Source organism: Parambassis ranga, chromosome 2, assembly GCF_900634625.1.
Source record: "Parambassis ranga chromosome 2, fParRan2.1, whole genome shotgun sequence".
NCBI lineage: Eukaryota > Metazoa > Chordata > Actinopteri > Ambassidae > Parambassis > Parambassis ranga.
In genome coordinates this window covers 11,348,542-11,376,396 of record NC_041023.1, presented here as the reverse complement: position 1 = coordinate 11,376,396, position 27,855 = coordinate 11,348,542, and the positions used below count along the sequence as shown (strand labels likewise).

Sequence of the window (27,855 nt, the reverse complement as noted above, 5' to 3'; positions counted from 1 at the left end):
CACGGAGGCTCTGTCCATAGTTTTTACTGTCAATGGTTCAGAATAACAAAGTGGATAAGAGAAAGTGAGGTGTAATATGAGGTAATGTATGTAGAGAATAGTGAAGCAATCAATTTCCTAAAAGTTTATGTGGTAGAAGAAGATGTTATACAGGCTACATTATGAGTGCTCATGCAGAAACTGCTGTCTCAGAAAATGGACATCGGCTTTCATACTCAACTTAGAAGTCTTATCATCCAAAGAGGCGCACAATGTATGACAAGAGCTTGACAGATGGATGAATAACACAACGATTCAGTGCCACAGAGATGGGTATCTCCAAGGAATGTTTTCAAAATCCAAGTGACAAAGTGTCACTGACTGGGTGCTGAACATCCTCCCTACCTGATGAGAAGTGGATTCAGCAAAACATTGCACAAGAGACAATCTGCCATCTTCAAGGTGGATCCTGTGACAGATTTCTGTCCTCTTTTAATGATGGTTGACACTTGTGTCCATCACTTCCAAACAGACAAAAGAAAATCTGACGTTGAGAGCTAGATGTCTCCAGCTTCCAAAAAAGCCAGATCAATAGGCTCTGGAGAAAAGCTGATGGTCTCTGCTTTCTGGGAAGAGACGGCAGCTGGTAGAAGTGGAGCAAATGTCACAGCAGGCCCGTTACACTGATATCTGCAGAGAATAAAGAAGATTCTACATGGGATGCTGAGAAGGACAACACTCCAGCGTTGTGATGGCTGTCATCCATGACTGACAGGATTTGAACTCTACCATCCATCATCTGCCTTATTCACTTGATCTGGCTGCCTCAGACTATGATAGAAGGAGGATAGTGTAGGATAGAAAATGCCCGTTATGTTGTTTAACAACATTAAGTGGCCTTGTTGGCCCTGTTCTTGGCGATTGCCACGGTGATAAATTTTGACGCGCTGACCTCCTAAACACAGCTGTTATCCAGAGCAGATCTTGTAAGAGAGCATCAGTGTGCTGCAAAGTTTTATTCACAGCCATAAATCTAGAGGCCGTGTCGAGGGCAGGTGCATAGTCCCAAAACACAGTCACTTGCTGAGAGTCCAGTTCAGCCACACAGAAATTCAGCAGGCCATTCACAATTCATCAAGATCAAAGTCTTAACAAATTAAGATCTCAGTAAAGTAGCAAAGTTGTTGGCTTAGAACGTCCTTTCTTTATTTCTTTCTGAGTACACTCAGAGCAAAAACACCTAAAATACTGGAGGCTTGAATATTTATTATATGATCCAGATGTGAAGCTTACAGTGGTATGTGACGGTGTATAGCTGCACTGCTTGGTTATTTACAACCCTACATCAACACTGTCAGGATTCCCAGATAAAAATACTCCGGTTTACTTTGGAAAAACAGGAATCAGTTTGAAAGTCCCATCCAAAGACATCAGGACCTGTGAAAGTCAGAACAAAGTTGCCTTAAGGACTCAGCCTGTGTTTTGACAGCCGCTCTCAGATAAAAACCCACTTGTATATATACAATCCGCAGCTCCTACATTTCCTTTTTTGACCGGATTAATTGAAACAAGATGTTTTTTTTAGCCTCTAAATGAGACATTGAAGAGGTGCACTTGTGTGTTGTTTTAACCCTGGCTTGAGGAAATTTAGTGCTCTTCCTGTTTTCATTGCTCTCTTGGGGATTTTATGAGTCAACTGAGATAAAATTAGCAGTAAAGGAATAAAAGTGCATAGGACGCGTTTATAAGAGGCTGTATATTCTATAAAAAAAAATCAATTTGCTAAAAGGTTTAATTTTAAAGGTCTTAGACCTGCAGCACATTTGATTATTGCTATGAAATGAAAGCATCACTTAACCATTACTAACAACACAGCGACTGATATAAATGACTTGTAATGATTCTGATCGTAATGGTTGTTTTCACTTTCCTTGTCATGCATTTTATTATGCTGTTAATTCAGCGTGGTTAGCCAAGCTAATGAGAAGGCACCCTTGGGATCTATTATGCATTATTTAACAGCACTTTCAGAATGTACAGTGAAAACCATTTAGAGGCAATCTGGCCAGTGATCCTGCAGATATTTGAACACCACAAGATGTATAACCTGCCGTGTCCCACAGGAGCCTGAGCTGCCAAAGGATCACCCTCCACAAGAACCTCTTCTGCTCCTACGTGCTCAATTCTGCCCTCACCATCATCTATCTCGTCACCGTGGTCAACAACCCTAAAGTGGTGAGCAGGAACCCGGTGAGTAAATCCTCTACAGACAACTTTACAAGTAAGTTAACATATTATTTTGCCAACAGAATTATTAAAGGTACCAAAACAGCTGTCATAAATCACCTGACAATGTGGGGGGACAAATGTTTCTATTGAGTTTTATAGTCCATACTGACATCTGCATGGCCTAAAAACCGCAGTGTAGCAGAATACAGTGAAAGATGGAGGCTAATTACACGGTCTTCAAAGTGGACCTAAAATAATTTATGCTAGAACAAACGCAAAATGCAAGGAATAATACAGTTCAGTGATTATTTAATCATTTAAACTTGCAAGCAATGTGGGACAACCACATTTAAATGGAGATGCTCTATATTTTAAATATTTAAAAGTTTGTAAAGCAGAATTTTTAATGTCCTCAGTAATATTTCATGTTCGTGCCAGCAGAGTCAGCAGACTGCAGTTTTTGCTCTCTTCCACTTTCCCCTGTTGCCTAATGCGAATTCTTTGAAACCCAGAGGTCTGCTTAGGTACAGGTAGTAAATCTGTCTTGTAGGAATGCTTTGCTATCAGGACTGAACATAAATTAGTGTTCTACTCTTTTTTTGGGGGGAAATCAGAATAATGATACCTGTTAACCCGGTGCTTGCTGCTTTTTAAAAGTTGTTATTGCAGCTTCTTCAACTCCAAAAAAGGTTCTTCAGGGCATAGATACAAATAAAATAAAGTGCATTCCCCGAGTGAAATGAACAATGATAAAATATTGGTAAAAAACATGATTATAACAATAAACACTCATCCTTCCACAACTCTAAAAAATTCAACCAAGTTTAAAACAAAGGAACTTTGATCAAAGTGCCGTACAAAAACAACAGATAGGATTGTAGAAGTTGGCTCTCTGTGCACACAATCCCATCAGCCCAAGCCTGCTTTCAGCTGGAGCATCGCTCGCCTGACAAAGTACTGGAAACATCGAGGACACGACAGAGGCTTCAGCTCCATTCGAGTTCTGAGTCCCGCTGCTGCTGCTGCTTCTTTTCATCATCTGTCTGGCTCAAACTAAACTAAATGTATCCAAGAAGCGCTACAGGAATGATAGCCGTCATCTCACAATGTGAGGAAACTTATATGCATTTGTGCGGTGGCTCGCTTTCAAATCTCTCCTTGTCATCATTTGTCAGAAGGGTTTGTGTTGAATCTGTTGCTTTCTGATGTAGCACGGTCAAGTTGTGCTAACTTGCTGCAGCATGTCAAAATAAAATTAGTTACCGTGGCCTTGGTTCTCAAGAGGAAGCAGAAGAAGAAATCATAAACCCCACTGGTTGGGATTCATGCACATCTGCAGGGAAACATTTTGAAATTTACTGCTGCCAAAGTAAGACTTATGAGCCTGTTTTCTGTGCTGGTGATTTAGTAATGGTGGATTTTAGTAGAGATTTGCTCTCACTGAGAAAACAAGCTCTTTTTTATTCTTGCTGGTGTGGTGATATGGAGTGTAGCTTGGCCTGCCAGCAATGTGGGGGAGTGAATCCCCAAAGCTTATGTCAAACCAGGGAGGAGGCTGAAAACATGAGAAGCATGGACATGATCTATATCAGCTTGATTTGCTAACCAGAACATTATTGATAACTGAAGACAAACCTGTGTTCCTAAATTAGCAAAGAGGTGGGTGACCTAAGTCTCTGCTACTAGAGTCCACGTCTGTTATAGTGGAGATTCCTCAAGTGGAACGGGAAATGTAGGAAAGTGAGAGAGAGGCATATGGCGAAGAGTTTAGTCGAGAGCGAGTGAAGTGTGTTTGGAGCTATGAAGACCCCTGAGAGCAGCAGTTAACAGCAGGGCCAGCATTTCTGAATTATACTGCAGCTGCACGAATGCTCTTTTAACACAGGACCGCAAACCAGACAAACCAAGGTGAATGAAAAAAAAACTCCTACAAAGGAAGTCTTCCGTTCATGTTCTCTTGCATGTCTTTCAGAGAGATGAGTAATTCCAAAACACAACTTTAAACAAATTCTGTGAACGGAGGTCCTGGTTGTTTTCCACTAATGATAATCAATGCTTGGTTAGCTTCGCCATATAAGTGAAAACACAGGTATGCTGATGTTAGTGATGATGGCCATCCAACCTTTGATATCATTCACAGTGGTGAGCATGGAAGCTATGACAAGCCACAAATCACAGAGCACCTTCACCTCATGGACTAAGAACAATCCAATAGTGTGGGGATTTTTTTCCAACACACATACACATACACAAAGGACAGAATAGGTTGACAGCTGGTGACCCCCCCACCAGGGATCATTTAGGGAAGATAGCATAATGACTAATGACATCACTAGTCTTTTATCCTTATCAGTAAGGAAGGCCTGTTTCTTTGAAATATTGTTTCAAGTTGAGTCAGTAGTCTCATTTGTTTGTGGATGGAAATAGGAGATGTCTTTACCTCCTGCTGCCATCTTGGCTTTTAGTGGAACCACATAATCCAAATCTGGGGTGAGTTGGGAATAAGAAAGCAAGCAGCAGCCGTCCAAAATGATGGCTCAGAAATGTCCATAAACATGCCAAAAAAAACACTAAATCTCAGAAATTAGTCCCTAAAAATGTGGACCTGACCAAGTTTTGTGTTATATTTTGTGTAGACTGTCATGTTCATCAGTGCCTGTCAGGGAGTCATTAGAGGAATTACAGTTTACGGTGTATCAGTGAGTGTCTTTCTAATTGTAGCATAAGTATTCTGGGGTTAGATGAGATTGACATAATAATAATATGTCATCATATTCATTATCTTTTGTCATAATGACTCAATCAAAAGAATATAATGAGACATGCTGTCATGTTGTTGCAGGTAAAAATAGAAAATAGAAGCCTTTTTCCAGGTGAGGCTTTAATCCCATTCTTTTGTGTGCAAAGTCAGACAAACACAATCAAAGAGAGCTCCAAACACAGAGAAATCATCACTTCTCCCTCCTAGGGGGGTAAATGAATAAACATCTTCTCACTCTGGAAAGGATAATACTGGCTAATGATTTTGTGCCACGAGTGCCGAAACATCCCATTAGAGCTGTCTTTTTTTCATCTCCTGCTGAGAAGGCAGACATGTTTAAATTGAATCATTTTGATAGATATCTATATAAATAAAAGACACATATTCCTGTTTATGCTCTGTCCCTGTAGGTGGGCTGCAAGGTGTTGCACTTCTTTCACATGTATATGCTGGGCTGCAATTACTTCTGGATGCTGTGTGAAGGCATCTATCTGCACACGCTCATCGTGGTGGCTGTGTTTGCAGAGGAGCAGCATCTGCACTGGTACTACCTCCTGGGCTGGGGTGAGTCATTTGCACTTTCTTTTTCTCTCTCTCTCTCTCTATTGTGTGTGTGTGTGTGTGTGCCTTAAAGACTTATTTACTTCTGACTGCTGAAAGCTCGAAAACTCCCAGAAAAGCAATTCAACAAGATTGGACGCAATTTGTATCCACCTGATCTTCGTACAGTATGTCATTGTGAACATGGCTGACAGCTTTATTGGCCCTTCTGTCGTTCAGCGCCGCTCCTGTCCTGTTTTTCAAAAGAGGAGTAATGGGTGCAGTCTGTCAAACCAGTTGCTGCTGCTGGAACTAAATGGATGATCATCATTAAAAACGTCGGGATAACCTAGAGGGCTGTATTTTTTGCTACGTGCATCCCTGTGTCTTGTTTATGCTACTTTTGGGGACACATGCCAGATTCAACACGTGTTAAATGGGGACAGCTGGAGCAATTGGGGACAAAATCTGTGTCCTCAATTGGGCTAATGCAGATTTTTGGGTCAGTGCTTAATGTTAAAGCAAATTGTTGTTAGTGTTTGGGTGAAGCCAGATCCCCTGGATATGAATGTAAGACTATGTAAATTCGCCACAGCTGTAGGTGCAAGTGTAGAGGGGGAAAAGCCAGTTTTCCAGCTCCATCTGTGGCTAATATGTTCATGAATTCTTGTGTTTATATATAGTGACAAAAAATGATACACAGAATGAAGTGAAAAAATGAGCCATGTGTCTTAGGTCCCAAAAAAGAGAAAGTTTGTATAACTATAAATGAGGATTTAAAAAGTGTCACTTTATATAATGAGGAAGTCCAGCAAACGAGAGCTAACCGTGCTGTTAACATTGCATAAATGACAAATGAATTTCACCAAATTCACTCAAGACCTCATATGGTTGCCTTTTTCTATTCCCATCCAAGGCTTCCCTCTTGTGCCTGTATCCATCCACGCTGTGGCAAGGAAAAAGTATTTTGATGACAAGTGAGTAATGTTCCAGAAACTTCTGCAAATAAACAGGGGATGTTTGCATATGTGCTTGGCTGTGTGCGGTGGACAGACAGCGTGCAGATTCATACACATGCATGTTTTTCTATGTGTGTGTGCGTGTGTATTTTGGGCGGCAGACAGCACTGACTGATATGTTTTTCCCTCTGTAGCTGTTGGATGAGTGTGGAAACCCATCTGCTCTACGCCGTGCATGGTCCTATAATGGCAGCACTTCTTGTGAGTTCACAGTTTCAGCGCCGAACAACATGAGAAATAGACTTCTGTGTAATTTCGCAGAAGTTAGGAAAAGAAAATTGCTATTGCTTTGGTTTAATCCTTCATTTTTTTGTTTAACTTTCTGCAGGTAAACCTCTTCTTTCTACTAAATATTATAAGAGTGTTAGTCACCAAATTAAGAGACACGCACAGGGCAGAATCCAACATGTACATGAAGGCAGTGAGAGCCACCCTGATCCTGGTGCCTTTGCTGGGAATACAGTTTGTCATTTGTCCCTGGAGACCAGAGAACCGGCTGGCTGGTGAAGTCTACGAGTACATCATGCACATACTCATGCACTACCAGGTAGGTATGAGGGGACACAGAGACACAGCATTCACCAAAATCCACATGAAACTGCAAGTGTTAGGATTCTTAAACTTTATACCTCAGTAAACATACAAAACTAAATTAAAATGCAAGTTTGCACTCTGTTACTACACATGACAAATATTTTCAAAAGCAGGCCTCAAAGATTGTCTCTCTCTAGAGGGTCAGCTTGGTCGGGCCCTATCTGAACCATGACCTGCACATCACTGCCTTCCATATTTGCCAGTCTGCTGGTTTTGACTGAAAGGCTGCCCCCGCTAAAAGCCTTGTTGTCTACCTTGTGGTTGTTGTTGTTGTGATTGACTGATGTGCTTCACAGCTCAATACCCTTTAAAGACACAGTTAGACACTCCATTAACTCCATTTTACTACCAATTAGCAATCAATGAAATAACAAGCATCCAATCCACTAAATATTCAGGTGGGCATTCCACTCATTCAGCCACTTTCACTCTATTGTTCCACTGACACTGCTTTTATTTCTCTGTCTGTAAAACAGTTGTTTTCCTAACCTTACTTCTGGAAAGTCACACCCTGCCATTAAGTCCTATTTGTGTGATAAAAACAAACATAAGCATTATTGTGTACTTGTTTTTCTTTGTTTAAGGGTCTACTGGTGGCAACAATATTCTGCTTCTTCAATGGAGAGGTAAGAATATTCATGTATTTCTTCCAATGCTGTATAATGTTATTTTCATACGAGGACATTTAATCTTTTGGAATTAAATGTCCTCGTACGAAAATAACATTATACACTGACTGAGAAGTAAACATCTTGTTTGTTGAATTAGTACACTGTAGAGGTGCTTGTAGCCGGGCCTGCTTATTCCAATATTTACACAAAGCTAAGCTAAGCTATGCTAAGCTAAGACTTCCACCAAGTGGCATTAATCCATCTAAAGAAAGGGAAGCATTTCTGGGTGCTGTTTTAAAAATATTGTTTGACAAAATATGGCTCTAGTTTTGATAGAGCAATTGCCCTTTTGCAAAAAGGTCAACCTGCACATGTTTCTCTGGGAGCCGCTCAGTCATGGAGCAATGAAACCACTCATTGCTTGTGACATTATGAGCCATCAGGCTCCATCAGGTAAAACATTTTCATTTTGTTGTTTTCCGGTCAGATCCCTGCATATCTTACATCTGTGACCCCTGAATATCAGACTCAAATACTCAGTAGTAAAATAACTCCACAGAGATGTTACCTCTGTCATTAGTCCAGCTGTAACAGGTAATAAAGCATTGTTCTGCATGTCTCTTCGAAGACCACTGTGGAGCTGCTGCAGTAAAAGCTTTGGGGTCATGTCAGGTGAAGAGAAAGACAAGTTTATAAATGACTCTGTGGTTTCCAACCCCTGCTGGAAATGGACTCTCCTTTCAAGTCTTCCTGACAGACATTTGAAGTCAGCCTGCAGCTGGCTTACTGCAAGCATCCTTAACTTTTCAAACACTCCTCCAAACCAATCAGCTAGATTTCCATTAGAGCCCTGATCTGGGGTTAATTGTGTTGTGGAGACACAATGGACAGAAAATGCTTTCAGACTCACATGCTTCACAAAGAATGCACGCTGTAAGGTTGAATGGGACACTTTCGAGTCCATAGCACGGTGAAGACAGCAACCACAAGCTGTGTGTGTGTACTATCTCAGCAGTTAAAATAAGAACAGACTGTGTTGTGAAAGAGATAATTAAGCTGTTATGAGGTATTTTGGTGCATGTGAACAAAACAAAGCGAGAGATGCACAAACTGGGAGTGCAGCAGATTTGAATACTCAGCATGAGGTGTTTGGCACAGAGGACCAGCAGCCTGCTGGGGGACTTTTATACATTCCGCCTGGAAAAGAGGTCAGGCTATTAGCTCATAGACGAGCAACCAGAACACAGCAACACCATCTTAAACAATGTTTATAAGGATCTCTGTGTGTGCAGCATATGTTTAAAGCCCACTGGCCTGGGTGATGGTGGGTCGACCAACATACAAAGGAATGAAAGAGTTTGTTTGCCTCCGTCGCATAATGACCAATTCATGCTCCCTTAATCAGGACATGGGTTTCTGGGGCTGGGTTCAATTCTGTTTTTTTTTTTTTATGTATTTCAAGGCCAAACTGCACAGACCTGCCTTGTTTCTTCAATGGGCCCATTGTGGAGTTAGGTCAGTGAGACAAACAGCTTTCAAGCTGTGTTTGTGACATCAAGCAAGACATTCTACGTGGAAGCTGTAAGCCTCAGCTGGCCATTCGTCTCATTATGACAATTAACGGCAAATTTATATCCTCGTGTGTTAATGCACGCACAGTTATCGCAGTGGTGTTAGGGTGTTACTTAATAAAATGATTAACATTCCACTGCTGGAAATACATTTTAATCTGGATTCTGTTTTCAGGAGCCATTCACACTTCACTTCTTGGACAATAAATCAGCCAATTGTGTTGGAGCACTTGATCAATCAACACTTGTTAGATCTATCTGTGGATGATCTCATATCATTACCTATGCTCATCAGTTTGCTTTGCACAATTTTAGCCTTTTGTCAACAACAGCATTTTGTCTTTTTGGTGCCGATTAACCTTACAAAAATTACATTTCAAAATGCTAGCTACATAGCTAGGTGTTGCCAGTTGATCCAACCCCATTAGAAGACAGTCGTGTAATTTGATGTGTCAATCTGACAGCTGTCAAAAGTCTTGTAGTGCGTAGATGATTCTAATATAGGTTTATTTGAGATTATTATGTTTTCTATTTTTTTCTTGATGTTAGTTAATCCGGGTGTGACATTTATCTGTAGACACTGGATTCTCATTGGTCATTTTTTAATGATAAATCTCCTGACACTTATCATCCAACATCCCTGCTGAATTCTGGTTTGGGGACATTAATTAAGTTTCTGTATATAAACCCATGACTGATGATCACATTAGGGAATAAATTGAAGGATTATGACGGGCTACTCGCAGCAAGTCATCAGGATAGGGATGGATTTGGTTTATTATTATGGTTGTAGCAGTGTTAATTTTGGCAGCAATTTCTGATTTATTTTTTATTTTAATCTTGTGACTAAAATGTCATTTGATTTTAGTCACATTTTAGTCATCAACATTTTTTAACTTTTAGTCTAGTTTTAGTCGACTAAATATCAAAGAATTTTAGTCTATTAAATCTGCCGTGGATTTAGTCGACTAAAATTCTATGATATATATTTTTTCATGAAATAATTAAGGTTTTATTGTGCAATAAAACAGGCACAGCTTTAATGTTATTTGAAACAAACACCTCTTTATTTAATTGCTATTACCTTTTCACAAAAGAACAGTGAACAGTGAGCTGCTCTCCCTGAATACACTGTTCAGTCATGACCTTCTTCATGAATCCTCCATAACTACAGCAAAATACTTCAGTGACAACTTAGAAACAGTGCACATGCTGTAAAACCATCAGCAGCGGTGTCTTCATTTATAGATTTTGTCACGTGTATGAACGGAAGTTAAGATGACTCGTCTGCAAACGTCGCTTCAGGTTTGTTGTGTTTTTACCGCTGATAGTCGCTCCACACGGTTTGCAAACCGTCCTGTTTGTCTTGACATTAAACGTGTCCGTGTGTCTGTTCTTCTCCTGTGTTGTGTTACCATGCATGAGTACGCCTTCTTCCAGCATCGCGGGGTAACGTCCTTACGCAGAGAGATCACTTCTGATTGGCTCTCTGCCGTCGTCTCCTGATTTGCTCTGATTGGATCTCGTCTCAATCAATAATACATTTCGTCTTCGTTTTTGGCACCGTGCATTAGTTTTTATTTAGCTATTTTTATCAGCAAAAAAAGGTTGTTAACAAAAACTATGACGAAAATGATTCGTCAACAAAATTAACACTGGGTTGTAGAATAGGTGCTTTTGCGCATCCATATCGCGTTCCTCTCTGACATCACAACAGTTTCTTTTAGGTGGGTTCCAGGTATAACTGAATGAAGCTGTGTAAAATATTAAGTTAAGTAACTAAGTATGAGTTAAAGCTGCTCCTCCCTTAATATCAAATGTGTATTGATACCCACACAGACAGATGCAAAGGAATAAAATTACCTGATGAAATCTTAAACATAAAATTATGTCCTATAGATTTCATCTTTCCTCCCTTTTATTTGATGTGAGGATCCATCCATGTGCACAAAAGTGACTTTGGTGTTTTACATATTCCAAAAGGCATCTGCTAATGTGATTAAAGTCTGAGCGATTCACATATGCTGTGGCAATTATGCACGGATGAGTGTGTACACAAGATCACTGTCAGTCAGATTGTCACAAGATAGTGTTGGAATGGGTAACCACACATTGCTCTGCATGTAAATTTGGATGTCTGCTAGAATCATTTGCTGGTCATAGGAGAGAGAGAGAGAGAGACAAACAAAAAGATGCCTTTGACGAGCAAATCGGGAGAAATGTTAGAAGAATGTGCATCTTCCCTGCCAAGGATCTGAAGCTGATTAATTCTGTGTTGGTATCATTGTTAAGCTCTGCATGTCCTAAACCTAACCAAGTAGTTTTGATGCTTAAACTTAACTACAGATGGCTGAAAATGAAAGTAAAGTGAAAACTAGTGATGTTGCAACTTAATCAGCTTACTAGCCCATGTACTGGTACAAAGTAGAGTACAGTCTGCAGCTAGCCAGCCAGCTTCAGTAGAACAATTTTTTAACCCTAACCCTAATGTTACAAATTGCTGCTTTGAGGTCAAATTATTAAACCCCAAATAAACATCCTTCTGTGTGTGATGTCCAGGTGCAGGCAGCTCTAAAGAGACAGTGGATGCAGTATAAAACACAGTGGGGCCAGAGACGAAAGGACCACTGCTCGATGCGCTCCACGTCCTACACCGCCACCTCCATCACCGAGGTACCCACCTTCATGTACCATCACGACTGTAACACTGAACACTTAAACGGGAACCATGCTGAGAACTCTGAACTGGTGGCGCTAAAGTCAGGAGACACGTACGCTTGACTCACACTGAGGATGAAGATTAGAGCGTTGGCTGAAGAGGAACAACAGCTTATGTACAAGAAGAAAAGACAGTAATCTGGATTTCCCACCATATCTCAGTGATTAAATCTCAGAGGCTAATAACGCTGGTTTGTTGAACCTGGGATGAGAAAAAAAGATAAGAAAAGCTCACTAAGATGGAGGAGGATTAGCTACGAGGCTGACTATTTTTACATTTTACTTTGCGTTGCTGTCACAGCTGCTTTTTTTTTTTTTTTTTAAATTTTGATGTCGAGAACTTGTGGTGTGATACAAGAGCTGCTTTTGACGCATGTCAACTTCCCGAAGCTGCTAATCTGTGTGTGCACGCTCACAGTGACGGAGGCTTGTGCTGGTGTGGAAGCAGGAATAACTGTGACTGTGAGAACAGCCAGCGTCGGTGCTGAATGTGACAGTGATGATGGTTACGACGTGACTTATGAGGTGAAGAAGTAGACCCAATCATTCCTCTCCTCAACGATACCAAAGGGTACTGTTTGTTGGATGGCGTACTATATGTCCAGCATAGTGACACAAATGGCACACACACACATATTATATGTGCCATGGCTGAGGTGAAATCTCCTCTGTGCTTGAAGCTCTGGAATTGTGTACATATTGTATGTTCACCATGTTTCATTTGAAAAAGAAAGTGTTTTTAAAATTATTTTAATTTTGCTGTTAATATTTTATTCTTTCCAACTCCTGTGCTAAGTGTGTGTCCTGTGATGCTGCATTTCCAACTGCTTTGTTGTTTTGCAGTTGCTGTATCTGTGCTGATGCTGAAGATCACAGGGCCGAGAAAATGCACACAAAAAAATGACATTAATATTAAATAAAAACATATATAAATATATATATTTTAAGGTTGAACAGCCGCAAGAGTTGTTTCAATGTGTTATGAGTCCAGTATGTCATCGGTTGTGCATCATGATGCCTTTAATGGTTCTTCTGCAGGATTATTGTGTCCTTTATGCATATTTCATGTTGTAGCCTTTTATATGAAGGAACACGAGGGGCGAAAGATGAAATATTGAGAGGATCACACACGGTGAACTAAATGATGTCTATACAAACATATTTCTCACAATCATGCACAGACATCAAATATAATTTTGCACATTGTGCACATTCATATTCTTCTTCTGCTTGTTTATTCTTGTTTTAGAGTATAAATTTAAAGTTTTGTTACCAAAAAGTTTCCCAACTGCATCGTCAATAATGCATTTAAATTCAGCCGGAGCACAACATTTATAATCCTTGAGTGTTTATCCATTAAAGCTGCTGGCTTCTCACACAACTGCTGCAATTTGTTTTGACCACCTCACAGAAAACTGGTGCTCCCAGCTCCAATGACTAAACAGGACTTCCAAGTTTAAACTCAGTAAAAAGACACACAGGAGTCTGCCGATGATCTATTTTTGTTATCAACAATACTTAAGATTGCCAAAACACGGCATTCAAAGTGCTTCTACTTTATATGTATTTACATGTTTCCTCTAAAAACAGGAAGATAAAGATGCCACCACCTCTAGTAGATCAGCCCTGATTGGTCAGATCTGTGTTCCACCTACAACCTGGCTCACGTTTGTGGGCACAGTGCCGCTTTCGGAGAGACACGCTTTCCACAGGTGTCCACGTGATGTGAACACGTGCGTGAGACGCCACATGTGGATGCATTAAATCTCAAGACACTCAGAAAAAGTCCTTCGTTTCCCCCACACATCATTCAAATAAGTGGAATTTCTCAAGACACCTGACACATGTGACAGGCTCCCTCAGTTCTGAGCAGACCTGTGACCCCATGGCCTTCATGTGAGACAGACACCGGTCTGCTGTAAATGCCTGAGGATGCCTTTCGGATAAGATCTGTCCATTGAAGAAACTAAATTAATGATCTCTGATAGTATTTTATTTTCACCACTTTTTCCATCTGTATGGTGCTACTGTGTTATTATCTGTCTGGTTCATCATATGTGTGCTGATTTTTTAAGTTTTATTGTCATAGCCAACTGGAATAGCTGTTGCGTGTGTGTGTGTGTGTGTGTGTGTAAAATTCTGTGTCTATGGCATAACCCTCGTATTTATATAAATAAGAGTGCAATGCCCTAGATACAGTGTTTACACACTCACCCAGGTCACTTCCACACTGTAAAAACTGGATTATTAACAAATTGTAAACATGTGCTTTCTTATGATAATTGGGTTAAAACAGAGCTTACATTTGAAATCATTTTCAGATGCATCTAGAAATCAGAGCACTCATCACTGCAAGCTCCTTGCATTAAATCTGTTGTAAATCAGGTTAGCAAATCGAATTATATGGATCAAATTATTGAAGTCAGGAATGAGGTTAGTTACTAGCCGTGCTAGTGCCGTTCACCACCAGTCTTACTTCGTACGCTTTGTTCTGCTTGAATTAAACACTGGGACCCATTGCAATAATGTTTCAGTGAGGTTTTCACTACATGTAAGGAAGGAGCAGAGAGTGACAATCATGCTGGCAGAGTAGTGCTTCATGAGGAAGACAACGTGTTATTTATTTTAGTGCTAAATTTATCTGCTGCTCTGTCGTTATTACAGCGCCATGTGCTGGATCACACTGTTATTAGTGCTGAGGAGTTTATATATTTAAAAAATTCATCCATGTTGAGTAACTCAAAGCAGCCCTGTGTACATCATAGATTTATTGCACTGTGAAATACTATTTTTGTTACCTTCCTGTTGTTTATTTCACCTGACATTTTGTCTTGTTCTCCCTCTCAACTTTAACCTGCATCATCTAAAAAAAATGATATAAAATTGCATTTTCTAAAAATTCAAAGTGATTAGTGTTTTTTTTCAACCTTTTAGGACAAAACCACCAGCATAAACGAAACATTTTTCTTTATTTTCTAAGATAACAGCAATCACATTAACAAGCTGTTTTTTAATTTGTAGAATTTCATAATTAAAGGTATATTAGTTATTTTTGATTAATTTGCTAACAGACTCCATATATATTGTTTCCCCACCAACACACACTTTTTTCCAGCATTCCTGCGACATACTCTGATGATCCAGCACACTATTCTCGTCAATTTTTCAGGGTTGAGAGATTTTGGATAATGAGTGTGCCGGGGAAACAAAGGAAGTCTTACTCTATTTGGTGTCTTGTTGTGTGATCCCTTAAACTTGGCAGCGCCTTTACAGCCCATTTTATTCTAAACTTTTAGCTGAACTCACGTATCAGCACCATCAATAAAAATTCAACTGATACAGTCTTAAAGATGGATGTTCGCTCATTCCCTGGAATTATTAGAAGCCCTAACTTGAGAGATCCTCTGGATGCATGCTGTATAATTCACAATTTCAGGCTCTGCTGAATCTTAATGCTTCAGCTAAGGGAAGAGCCGTCCTCCTGCAAATTCATAGTTTATGAGGCAATAATAGCATGATGGTGAAGACATTAGATGGGACTGTTACTCCTAATCCCAAAGAATCTCCACATCGTATATTTAGCAGAAAGCCTGCCTGCTGTATGCAAGCTGTCCTGAATATGAAGAGACGGAGAAGTTATGCAACAATCAGGACACAGTGAGAGTGAAATCTCCCTGATTGTCAGAGACACCGCCTTCAGTGGAACAAAAGCTGAAAGTCAGGAGGAAGCCATAAATTGTTTTTAAACAGTTTCTGTCTTGGGAGCATGTTGGCCTGGGAAACTTCAGAAGAATGTCAGCGGCTGGCTGACAGCAACAATCTCACAGAACATTGGACCAAAACTTGTAATCACATCATGTTAAAGGAATGATCATGTGCTCGGTTTTTGTTGCTTAGAAACATGAAATGACTGCTTGGCTTCAAAAATGTAGCCGTAACTGCTCAGATTGTTGTTGTCACGCTTGGTCACTTTTCTTCCGTTTCCAATCCCACACTGGGCATCATGTCATTCCAGCTCAAGTGCACTGACTGCTCACTGAACCACTCTTTCACCCAAGGTTTGGGGTATTTTCAGCTTCCGTGGCCAGAAATTCATTACGGCAGAGCCTCGCTGCAGTAGGTAGGAGAACAAAGAGGAGAGGACAGGGTTCACTCTCATGCAGTGGGCTTACACACAAAGGCTTGAATACTCGTTTCCTATTGGAGCTATTCTGTGTGTGTTTGTATACTTGGACAGAGTGTACCACCGCTCTCAGCCCTGCAGCACACGCCGACCGAGCTCACAGTCACGGTCTGTGAGCAAACATGCCTGAAGCACCGAGAGACCAAAGACCGCCAAGATGTAGGCACAGATTCTTGTGTTTGACCAGTAGAGCATATACACAATAAAAAAGTCTCAGAGGGAACAAATTATACGCAACTGGTGTGAACATAACTTTTTAAATCTGTCAAATAAAAATGCTGCATCTCATTTTGTACGTTACATTTGAGCTGTGAAGGTGGTGAGGATGAAAGCTCAGAAAAAAAGTGAGATTTTTTTTCCCTAAATGTCATCTTTAAGGACACACACTCAGTCTATGAATTTATTTTTTTTCTGACAGTGTCTGAATCATCACTTTTGCAGCAAGGATAAACATTAAGGAAAAAAGTTTAAAGAATAACAAAGGTGTGCTTTCAGAAGTTTGGCGTCACAACTGTGAAACCACGGAGGAATTCTGAACGAATTAATAAACAAATCTTGAATAATGGATTTCAAAGTCTTAAATTTTAGTGTGTACGCCCGCCCAATGCACAACTTTGAATTAAATCTACACATAAGTGCAGAGTAGAAACCTCTACTATGACAAAGAAGCACTGGGATTTGTTATAATGTTCATATAGTAGGATGTTAACATGCAGTCAGTCTATAAAACAGCTGTTGTGCCTTTCTATGCTGCTCTGTAATGCAAACAGCTCATGTTAGGAGCGTTGGCGACAGCAACAAAGGAGGACATGTTCGTAAGACTTCCCTCCTGAATCGAAATGCGTGCGTAGGCATGTGCAAAGTTTCATGCTGCATATGAATGCACGTACGCCTGAACATGTGAGCCAGCCATAGTATTTTGAGCAAAACGTGTGAGAACCCCCCCTGCTGTGTTTGATGCCTTTGCCTCAAAGACATATAAATCAAACCATCAAAATCTGCTCTCCCTCGGGGGCTAATCTGAACCATCGCTGTATCTCTGCACCACAGATATAGGAGGAGTCGTGATGGGATTTACAGTGGCTGTATTCAGGCATTATACACATTTCAACATCACACTTGCACACTTGTAGGATCTTCATAAATAATAACTGCACAGCAGGAAAAACAGATTGGCAGATGATCCCCGAATCCCCTGCACTGTGTTTTCAAGTCGCCTACAGAAAGTCAAAGGCCAAAGTCAATTTATTCACAGAGCTCAGAACAATCAGCGTTTTTATTGGATTTCCACTTGATGGTGTTTGCCTCTTCAGGAAATAAGCATCCCATAGAAGTCTGAAGGAGAGATGATGAGTAGTGATTACCTAATGAAATAACTCCTCCTTCAATTACAGAGCAGTGCTCATAAATTATAATCTGAAATGAGCTGCAACACTTTGATGTATTATTAGAAGACAATGCTCGCTGCGTGATAATTATCTCAGCCCTCTTGATTCAAACCCTTTGATATTAAGAACATAAGTGCCAAGGCAGTGTCCTGCAGCGGATCACTGATCCACTTAACAATATTTACTACCACATTCATCTTAATATCTTATTTTACAGTGAAGCAGGGGAATGATGGGCCGGAGGCATCACAGTATATAGCAGTAATTTGTTTGAGTTGGCAAAATGAAAAAGGAGAAAGAGAGAGAGAGAGAGAGAGAGAGAGAGAGAGAGAGAACATAGCAAAAACGAACAAAAAAAAGTATGTTCTTCTAACCATACAGGGAGGAAAGCAGTAACCAAGGAGGATTCAGGCTGCTGCACATTTTGCCATGCAGCTACTGTATGACCTTGACAAAGAGGTGGAGTCACTCTGCTGCAAAAGAAACCACCTGACGAGGACCTGTGGCTCAGCCTCGGATTGTAGGTTTGGAATTCAGATCTCCCCCTGAGCGCATCAAACAGAGTGTAAAGCAAAGACTTCCGCTCACATCTTGTTTGTCCTAAAAGCAAAGGGTGAGCCTGTCAGTCTGCCAGGGGCCAACCATACATCTCAGCAGATAACCGTCTCACTTATGTCCTTCTAATAGCACTTGTTCCCTCATTATGCACTAATGAGATTTGTGAGGCAGATTTATTAATTATCAGGGCACTTGATAGACAACATGGAGCAGTTTTTTTCCACTGAACAACTGTTTGTTTCTGTTGCTGTGTTTTTGGATTCTGCATCGGTTCATTTTTTTAGCATTCATGACAACATAAACGCAGAACAGCGTCAAAATAATTACACAGATACAAACACTTCCATTTTGTAACAATGCGGGAGGCAAACACTTTTACTTGTCTGTTTATTTGCACTCTGGCAGTGTTCAACAATGGATTTATTCCTTGCTGAGGTGGCTGAAAGTCTGATTCATATGCATATTTCTGTCTATCCTGAAAAGGTCTTTAAATGCAGGAGGTATTACTCAGCAATTTGGAATGCCTGTTCAGTATAAACATTCACTGTACATGGTCACAGGAAAGCATTGCTTTTTATGATGCAGGAGAAGAGAGAGAGTTTTTTTTCCATAGACTTTGATGTAGAATCAAAGTGAAAGGCATTAAGTTTAATCGCACCCCCTGCTGAGAGCATCTTAAAAGGTCGTTTGCCTTTCAGACCAGGTTGTCATCCAAATTCACGATCACAATACGGCTGAGTGAAGCCACAGTATACAACAGGGTGTAACATTTAGGCGAGGCTGAACCTGAGCTAAGAGAGTACAAGGAGGAAAAAAAAGGTCATGATACCACTCGGCTAACATGCAAACATCCACATGCACAAATTTCAACATCTACTGAAAAAAAAGCATGTACCCCAGTGTCATAACTCACAGCCAATGTGCTTAAAGTTAAAGCACCACAGAGCCTTGTTAAATGCAGGGTAAGCAGCCAAAGTTCCTCTTCCATGCATAGACTGCGCTCTCGGATTTTCCAAGGCACTCAAAACATTTTATGAGGGGTCTCAGCACAGCAGGAGCAGCACTAACTTATTCCTGTTTTACTATCCCTGCAGTGTCGATTTAAGTGAGGTTTGAAGAGATAGCGCTGACTGGAAATAAGGACCTGATGAGTGATATTCTTCCACACTAGTGCTTTGTTCACATTCATACAAAGTTCTGCCTTTGAGAACCAAGGTTACATACTCCTGGCAAATATGATGAAAGAAGAAATGTGAGTCAAATACAAGTAAGTGTTAGGAAACGGATAGTCAGCCAACACCAGCTTGTATGGGAACAATTTCTTTGCTGCAGGGGATTTTTTTTTATTGATTCAAGGAGAAATAAATGTATAAAGACCAAATGAAAGCATCTAAATTATTATGTGTGTGTGTGTATATCACTTCAACACCTTAACACTTCCATGTAAGTCACACACTTTAAAAGGAAGAGAGTGTGTTCTCCCCCCGGAGGGCTGATGTATCACACCAGGTTAGGACAGGCCGCATAACCACTTTCCACATGAGATAAGGCATTGTTTACTGTCCTACAAACCTGCCTGTGGCACCTTCACCAACACACACACACACACACACCATTTCACCTATCAAGCTTAAATCCAGCTCAGATAGCACCAATCTGTCTCACTGTAGAGGTCTTAGGATGTCAGCTGAAGTGGAAGACTAACATCATACACACAAGTAATGGCACACTCAGCCATGAAAGATGAGAGGCAGACATGACAGATGGAGGAATCCTGAAGAGTTAGACCCAGCTCTGCTGTGAGGAAGTGACGGAGAGAGATAAACTGGAAAAGATAGTCTATAAAATCCTTGTTTTTGTTATTGTGCTCAAATTGTGTGATATCTATGTTCATGCAGGTGATTTGCTTACTGAGACTCTGGCAGTATAATAAATTATAACACTGATGATGAATGACTAAAGGACGACAGAAACAAAGAGGGGGGGGGGGGGGTGTTCAGAGCAGAGAGGAAGCGGGGTTTCTTTACTCTGATGCTTGTATTCAAAGGAAACAGGAGGCACCCACCAGAGTAAATATTTTAATAATTGGAGAAAATTCAAGCACATGCACAAGACAGATGCATAATGCATCCACTTTAGTGAGTTCACAAGGAAAACCTGAAGTTAATCCTGGGGATAATTTGAATACGTGGATAATATTGGCTGGGCTCCATGCGGGATTGGAAAGGGATGAGTTATCCCTCTGTCTGTGGTTTCTATCATCCTTGGTGTATCCAGGGGGAGATCCTGAAAAACCTGTCAGCGCTCAGTTAACCAGCGCTGAGCTCAGCCCACAGTCTCCATATAAGCTTCATTCCCTCAGGTACGCACTTAAACCCTCAGGATTACCAACATCAAGATCAAAAATGGCAAATCCTCAACGCTAACATAAAACAGGTAATCAAGAGGGCTGATGGTCATCTTCTTTAAAGTGTCTCACAAAAGGAGTCCGTGTGAGAATAGACTTTGACAGGAGTCCAGAGGGACATACAGCTACATCTTCTGCAAAGCTGTCCAGATCTATCAGGGCGGTAGTTTTTGCCATAAGCAATGTCAATTGATTGTGTATCATCAGGGCCGCTGCTGACGGCTGGTTTCTAACCTTTCTCTGTTCTATCCTATCATCAAAGAACAATTCACGGCTTGTTTCAACAAGGATCTTAATTAATAATAATCTTTCTAATCTTCAAAACACATTGTCAGAAACATGCAGGGACACAAAGGGACCAGGGTGTGTGTGTGTGTGGGGGGGGGGGGGGGGGGTTTTGTGGCTATAGCTACAACATGATGAAAAAAAAACTTTTTTCAGTGGGACAACACTCAACAAATATGAAGAGCTTAAAAATATATTTTGCCATAACATTGGCTTTTAGCAGTCACACCACATAGCATGTATTATAAATGGTATGTACTAGTTTTTTAATATGCTCTCCCCTCTTTCTCCCTGAATCTCTTCCACACACACACACAGTGGAGCAAAAACAGCGTGTAATTGCCATTAAAAGAAAAGCTGTCACAGTTAGAGGGTAGCGCAGGTGCTGTTAAACCTTCATTTAGCGTCGCTTTGACTCTGACTTCCTTAAACCGGCTGATCTGTAGGCCACTGCTCTCCTCTGAGTAATGAGAAACAGGGACATCCAACAGGAACATGATGGGCTTTATGATAACCCAGTGATTGAAATGGAAGGTGCAGATTGTGTTACTAAAAGCAGTGCCAAGCAGCTTCTGACAAATTGGTGTGTGAGATATTAGTCTGTATGAATGTGAGCAGCCTACTTTCACTAGTATGATGTATTAGTTTCATTGTTTTGCCATCCAGTTAAAAATGAGAAGACGTGTAATCACTGTTGGGGTCACTGTTAGGAGGTTCTCCTGTCACATGCAACACGTGAGGATGAACCAACAATCACAACACACACCTGTGGTGTTATTCCTGCAATGTGATCACGTTTGAGTTTGGAGATTTCATTCTGATGCACTTTTTGTTAAATTAGTGTAACTTCTCTTTACAATCCGATAGCAACCAATTAGTTTCGCATTAAAGCAAAGAATATTAATCATCTGTGGAAGCTATAAAACGCTAAAAACATCAGCCAATCCTCCAGGTGGATCCTGCGCTGAGTATTGGCTGGTTGTCACTCTCTTCCTGCTCTGCGCGCACCAGAGAGGTACGTGCATGATGGCCGAAGTCACAGACCGCAGCTCGTCTTCAGGTAATGCGCGTCCATGTGATGGGAGGCGTGGCTTCGGGTTGAGCTCGGACAGAAAGGGGCGTGTGATTACTTTCGAAATCTGGCTGACTCTCACTGAGTTTTCAAAATCTCCAACCCTACCTTTAACATATAGTGCTAAGTCACATCATGTTCCAATGACTGTACAACCGGTAATAATGTAACATTTTGACCCGCATTGTGTATTCAATTATCCCCACAAAACAACCATGTGATCTAAGGACACTGTGTAAACAGGAAGTGCACTAACACACTAACTCTTGTAAGTTAACTATACAGCCGGATCCACACACTCATTATATATATTTGCATATGAATGCCTGAATAAATCGTAAACACAACTAGATGTATGAGATACTGAAACAAAAAGACTCTGGTGTCTTGCCACACAAAAGCCATCACTCCATTTGGAGTGCTGTGAACAGGAGAACAGAAAGAGGCCAAGACCCATGAAATTACATGGAACATCTTTTGTTGTCATTCCGTTTGTTTACTAGTATAAATAATCAGGCTGTTAGTGTGGTTCACACTCTTCCACTGTTGTTCGTGACTCATATATAAGGCGTGCTGAAAATGAGACATAATGTAAAATCATGCCTATATTCAGAAATATTAAAATCCAATGAATATTCCACAAAACAGCTGCAGGGCGATGATGTTTTGTTTTGTGGGAGAGAAAGGCCATTAAACTAGCACATGATTTAGACTCACAGAGTCACTGATGCAAAGCAGCTGACACCATTATACTTACAGCGTCATCACTTTAGACCTGCAGTCTCTGTCTGACCTCTAAAAAAGCCTGCGATTTAGTCCTACCTGCGGGCACTGACGCAGGTTGTAGCGGTGTGGTAAGAAGGTGGTAAAGTCTGACTGAGGTCACATCCGACCGGCATTCCACTGCCTCCACTGGTTTTGTAGTAGGAGGCTGGAAAGTTGTCTGGAAAGCAGCAATAGTCAAAGGCCTATGTTAGCATACAGATGTCATTCTCTGACCCTTTCATTCACTGCAGGAATATCATTCATCAGTGAACAGCCTCTGTGAATGTGGGAGGAAAGAAGGGGGGTGGCATTTTAAACATAAAAAGGAATAATTTGGTAAATGTAACGTCGGTTCATACAGTTATAAATCCTCAGCAAGTCCTCCTTTCCAGGGCTTAAACACTCAGGCGGTATCATTTAGATATGTTAATCTTCATGCCCTCTGAATCACAATGTCATTAGCTGGCATTGCATAGATTGCATGAGGAGGCCATTTTCCTAAGATTATGACACACAGATATGAACAGAAAGTCATTACAGATGGAAGCAAACTGACCAGGAACAAGTTTTTCATCAGATCTGCAGGGATGGAAAATGAATCTTTAAAAAAAAAAGAGAGGTGTGAGGTACCTCCACCCTCTGTAAAAGAGTCTGAAAGTATACACAGAAAAAAAAATAAGAGCAGAGGAGAGAAAATCAATACTCGTTCCTGGAAGACACATGTATCGACTGTGTATTTTGTTTGAGGGCATTTCCAGCCGAATGAAAGTAAAAAGTGTGAAGTACAGCAGCATGCTCTGACAAAAATATCAGATAATTATGCGCATCAATGATTCTTCAGTTTTAGAGGGATAAACTTTGATCTACATTCTTCTTCTCTGAGACCTAAGAGCCTTCTAGTTAACTTGCAGTGGAACTTTGAGTGACAGTCTTCCCTTTTAATGTTTTGCCTTAATCTTTCTTGAGAGGCTTCCCTGCTTGTGTTTACCAGCACACACAACATTTGTTTCCACCCTAGCACAGCTAGTCAAGCAACAAATTAGCAGCAACTGATGGAGCAAGATTCTCAGAGGGCCAAGCTGAATGTTTGTGCAGCCTCCATTTTGCTGCCAGTGAATAAGATGGGAAGCCACGGCCATTATGTTCATTTAACACAGCAGAATGAATGATTTTAGTTCTGCAACATGGTATTCATCACTTTCATCCAGCCAATTATGTATTTACACCAAACTGCAGACACGTGCAGTAGATCTTGTGTACCTTCGTTTGTTTTAATATTAAACTGAACATATTTGTGCTTGTTTTGCGGCATGCTCCATGAACATTACTCCTCTCTCTGCACAGTAATAGACATGTCTGGCATTTCTTCGGGGGAAGCAGCAGACATTCCCATTCCATCGCAGGTTTGTTTGGTGAGAGGGCTAAATCAATAAGACCGCTTTAATGAAAAGCTCTCTGAACACTTGGCTGTCATTATGAGAGAGCAAATGGGTTTGTCTAAACCGCGCACAGTTCCCTGGTTACAGTTTTCGATTTTCTGCTCTTACAGAGTGAGACACTGAGATTAAAAGGTCCTCATGTGTGTATGTGGCTTCCAGTTTGCCTGACAGCCCAAACAGGTATTTTTATTTTTTTTATCGCTGTATCTCTTGAGATGAACTTCCTGTCTCCTCTCTTACATATACGTAAGTGACCTGATGGGGACGACGAGTATTGAGCTGTTTCCCCCAGATGTGTCAAAAAACTCATTTTCAATTCTATTTATTATGTTTCGCATGCTAAATAGTTAGCATGACATCTAGTTAATTACCTAAACATCAATTTATACTGCTGCAAATAAAGGATATGCTAATGACAAAACTAAGCAAGGCCTGCTGCGCTGTGTTTTTATATCCATTCAGTGCTACTGACTCCTGGAGATGGAGTTACAATCACATTGCTTGTTTTTGTCGAACAAAGAATCCATCCCACTGTGTCCCTTCTCCATCATTCACTGCTCATTCAGGCAAACAGTCTTTGATTATTAGCAGTAGAAGTTTGAGTTTTTAATCAAAGCCGAAATTTCAAAGAGATTATCAAAGAGTTTTCATGCTTTAGCAGATTTAAAACAATTTTAACAGAGGAGACCACTGATAAAAAGCATCTTTTTCTAAACGGGAGACCTTTTTTTGTGTGTAACTTTTGATCTAATTATTTGGACTTTTACTGCTCTATAGTTACCACTTTTTTTTTTGGTTTGGTTGTCACATCTACTTTTATTTGTTTCCTCTCCGCTGTCACGTCTTATAAATCATTGTGCAAGTACACAAAACTAATACAACCTGCCAGCAATTGTTCTCAGTTAAATATGTATGAAGAGACATGAATGAAGTCTGTATGAATGCGTATCAACAGACAGTGAGTGAATGATAGTGATTTCTACAGGCTCGGTTCATGGAATTTGGCAGAGTTGCAGACACTCTGGGCTGCAAAGAGACCGTGGTCTTTTATCTGAAAGGAAACTGGGCCATGCCTTCATGGGCAGGGTATGATCTGGCCTGGGCACTCCGAACTTGTCGCACAGCTACAGTGGGAACAGTGGTGTCAAGAGGGTCATGAATCAAAGAGCCAGAGGGAGAGAGGGTGAGGAGAGCTCTGCAAGACATGACGGTAGAATGGCCAATCAAAAACTGAAAAAAACTTAAAGATAACTTACTTTCCTATTTATCTGAGTATAAATCCAGTGGCTTGTCCAATATTAAGTGACAACAATAAACCAGGGAATGTGAAATAATACTGTGAGTATCAACCACAGCTAGATACCACCCATAGATGTCTCAAGAAATTGAAGCATCAAAAAACAATAATGTACAAAAATCCTGTTTAAAACAGCAATCAGTGTGTATTTCTGTCCACCACCAAACATTACATAGCTGATACTATAGGAACATAGCACAATGAGTTTGTACAGCATACACTGTCACTGTAAAGTTACTCTGTGTGTTTCAAAATGCACATCCCTATCACAGCTCTGCTGATATTGCGTCTCTCGTGTGCATCATGTGAATCAGTGAGTGTGATGAGTCACAGGAGTCACAGTTCTGTCGTACACATGGCACTCTGCATCCTGAAGTCCCCTGGCCAACTGTTGGAGAGCACACAGAAGCCAGTATCCCCCTCTGACTCTGATGTTGACTCATGTCCTCTCATTTTAGCAGCAGGGTTCAGGGTATTTTTAGGGTATTTTATGACTTTTTGAGAAGTGTCTTTTTTCCCTGTCCCTGTCCCTCCACAAGCTGCCAGCCTTTCAAGGTTTCATCAAAGTAACTGTAGATTGTTCTTGAAACAACCTTGTTCATGCTGCTGCAAACATTTCATCCCAATTGTATCTAGAATATGGATGCAAAAACAGGAAGTTGTTGCCGAGTCGAGTCCCTCATCTCTGCAGGGCATCTGACACTCATGACCTTTACATGTGCAGTTTCTGCAAGAGGAGACAGCATTCCACCCCATTTCATATTACCTCAGGCAAACATCAGGGAACACTTCATAATAAATGGCCCTGTTGGCCAAAGAAGGGGAGTAAGGGCACACAGACACACACACAGACACACACACCAGGTAAAGCTTCAAAAAGGTAGTGTGGGCTGGTTTGCTGAGGCTTTGGCTGTTTTAAAGGGATTTTAATAATGTGGGCAGAGAGTGGGAGACAGCTTTTTAACTTCTGCCAGAGATACTACTGAATGAATATCCGGCAACGTTTTCAAATAATTCACTACATCAATTTCCTTTCCTTACGTTAGGGGTTTGGAGTTGCGTCTTACCTTGCTGTAGTTTCTTGTCGCACATTGTTCCTCTGTTCCTGCAGGTGTGCAGTCTGCTGTGATCCTGGCTCTCTCACACTTCCTGACATTTGTAAAATGTTTAAAAAAAATCTTAATATCATATTTTGTACATTAAATAACTCATTGTGCAACACAACTTTAAACCCAACTAAGATGTTGATGTAACCTTTCTTATTTCAAGCAAACTGCAACTTACTCTTCTACTTAGAGGACATAAGGAAGGGTGAACAGGTGTGTGTCCTTGTGCTCAGTATTTCCTTCAGAACTTCAGTCTACTTCCAACACAGACTCAAAGCTCCCACACTGATGAGTTTACTGGTAAGCTCTTGTCGGTCAACTGAACTCTCTGATTGTAGCTGGCCAGCAGCCTTCTTCTTCTTCTTCTTCTTCTTCCTACTCCTCTTCTTCTTCTACAGTGGGTGTCATCCAGTTTTGGTGCTATGGCGCCACCTGTTATGTTGCCAGATCTGATACTTAGGCTTTGGTTTATTTACAATATTGTAAATAACATGATAAATAATTATTTAAAACAATAGTCACTTTTTTAAAGACATCACAGTAATGCCTCATATCTGTGACATCCCACGTTTGACTCCTAGCTAGAGGTCTGGCTCTATTTTGTGAGATGTACTGCAGCAGCTACTAGACTGATCCACAGAAGTCTTTTCATTGCACTTTTTCTGACCCTTCTTTGGCACCAATTTGCCTCATCTTGTGCACACCAAGGGCTCCCTGGATAGGAAGAAAACATACTGAGAGATGGACAATGGTTGCCTGAGAGATTGAGATCTGGAAATAAATACATTATCTGAAAGTCTCATTATTATAAAAGATTGAAAATTGAATAGTAATAATATATGATAATGATTTATTTTATTGTGCCGCTCTCTAATAGCATCATTTAAAGACAGTGAAAGCTGTGAGGACTAATACACTGCTCCGTGGTGGATGCTTTGCAGGACGAGCACGTTGCTAACAGAGCAGCAGAAATGACTGAGAGATTTCAGTGTGCTCTGTCGCTGATGGGTGTGAGGTGGAAAAACTGAAGCCACAGAGCAGATCTGAGTGTTAAAATTCCCTGCTGACATCTGCTGTGCATGTAAAGGTTAAGGGAGAGTCTTCCATAATGATAGCATGTGTGGAAGACTGGCAACCTGAGGAACACATACTCTCAGTATTCCACACACACAGAGCATTTTACTGTCAACAAATGTCTTCACTTCTAGCTTCATCCCATCAGGTTTTATTAAAACCAGACTACTTTATATCAAACCCACTAAGACCTAAAAACTATTTTATAATAGGAAAGAATGTGCCATCAAAGTTCTAATGAGTCCCTTGTAGGTCTGTC

At 40.7% G+C, this 27,855-nt stretch overlaps 1 protein-coding gene and 1 long non-coding RNA gene across 3 annotated transcripts in view; one reads left to right on the top strand and one right to left on the bottom strand.

The window, feature by feature from the left end:
- calcr (calcitonin receptor) overlaps nucleotides 1–12,807 on the top strand; it is a 44,967-nt gene extending 32,160 nt beyond the window's left edge. For both annotated transcript variants that reach the window (XM_028422940.1, XM_028422932.1), the window contains 7 exons: nucleotides 2,103–2,229; nucleotides 5,380–5,533; nucleotides 6,426–6,486; nucleotides 6,663–6,729; nucleotides 6,857–7,075; nucleotides 7,707–7,748; nucleotides 11,864–12,807. In XM_028422940.1, the coding sequence (XP_028278741.1) occupies nucleotides 2,103–2,229; nucleotides 5,380–5,533; nucleotides 6,426–6,486; nucleotides 6,663–6,729; nucleotides 6,857–7,075; nucleotides 7,707–7,748; nucleotides 11,864–12,085 (892 nt within the window). In that variant the 3' untranslated portion in view covers nucleotides 12,086–12,807. The remainder of the gene's footprint in view (nucleotides 1–2,102; nucleotides 2,230–5,379; nucleotides 5,534–6,425; nucleotides 6,487–6,662; nucleotides 6,730–6,856; nucleotides 7,076–7,706; nucleotides 7,749–11,863) is intronic.
- Nucleotides 12,808–22,768: 9,961 nt separating this feature from the next.
- Nucleotides 22,769–26,839, bottom strand: LOC114447031 (uncharacterized). Its single transcript, XR_003671810.1, has 3 exons — nucleotides 26,701–26,839; nucleotides 26,484–26,565; nucleotides 22,769–22,858 (listed from the first exon to the last, which is right to left on the bottom strand). It is a non-coding gene; the product is annotated as an uncharacterized LOC114447031 (long non-coding RNA).
- Nucleotides 26,840–27,855: the final 1,016 nt, after the last annotated feature.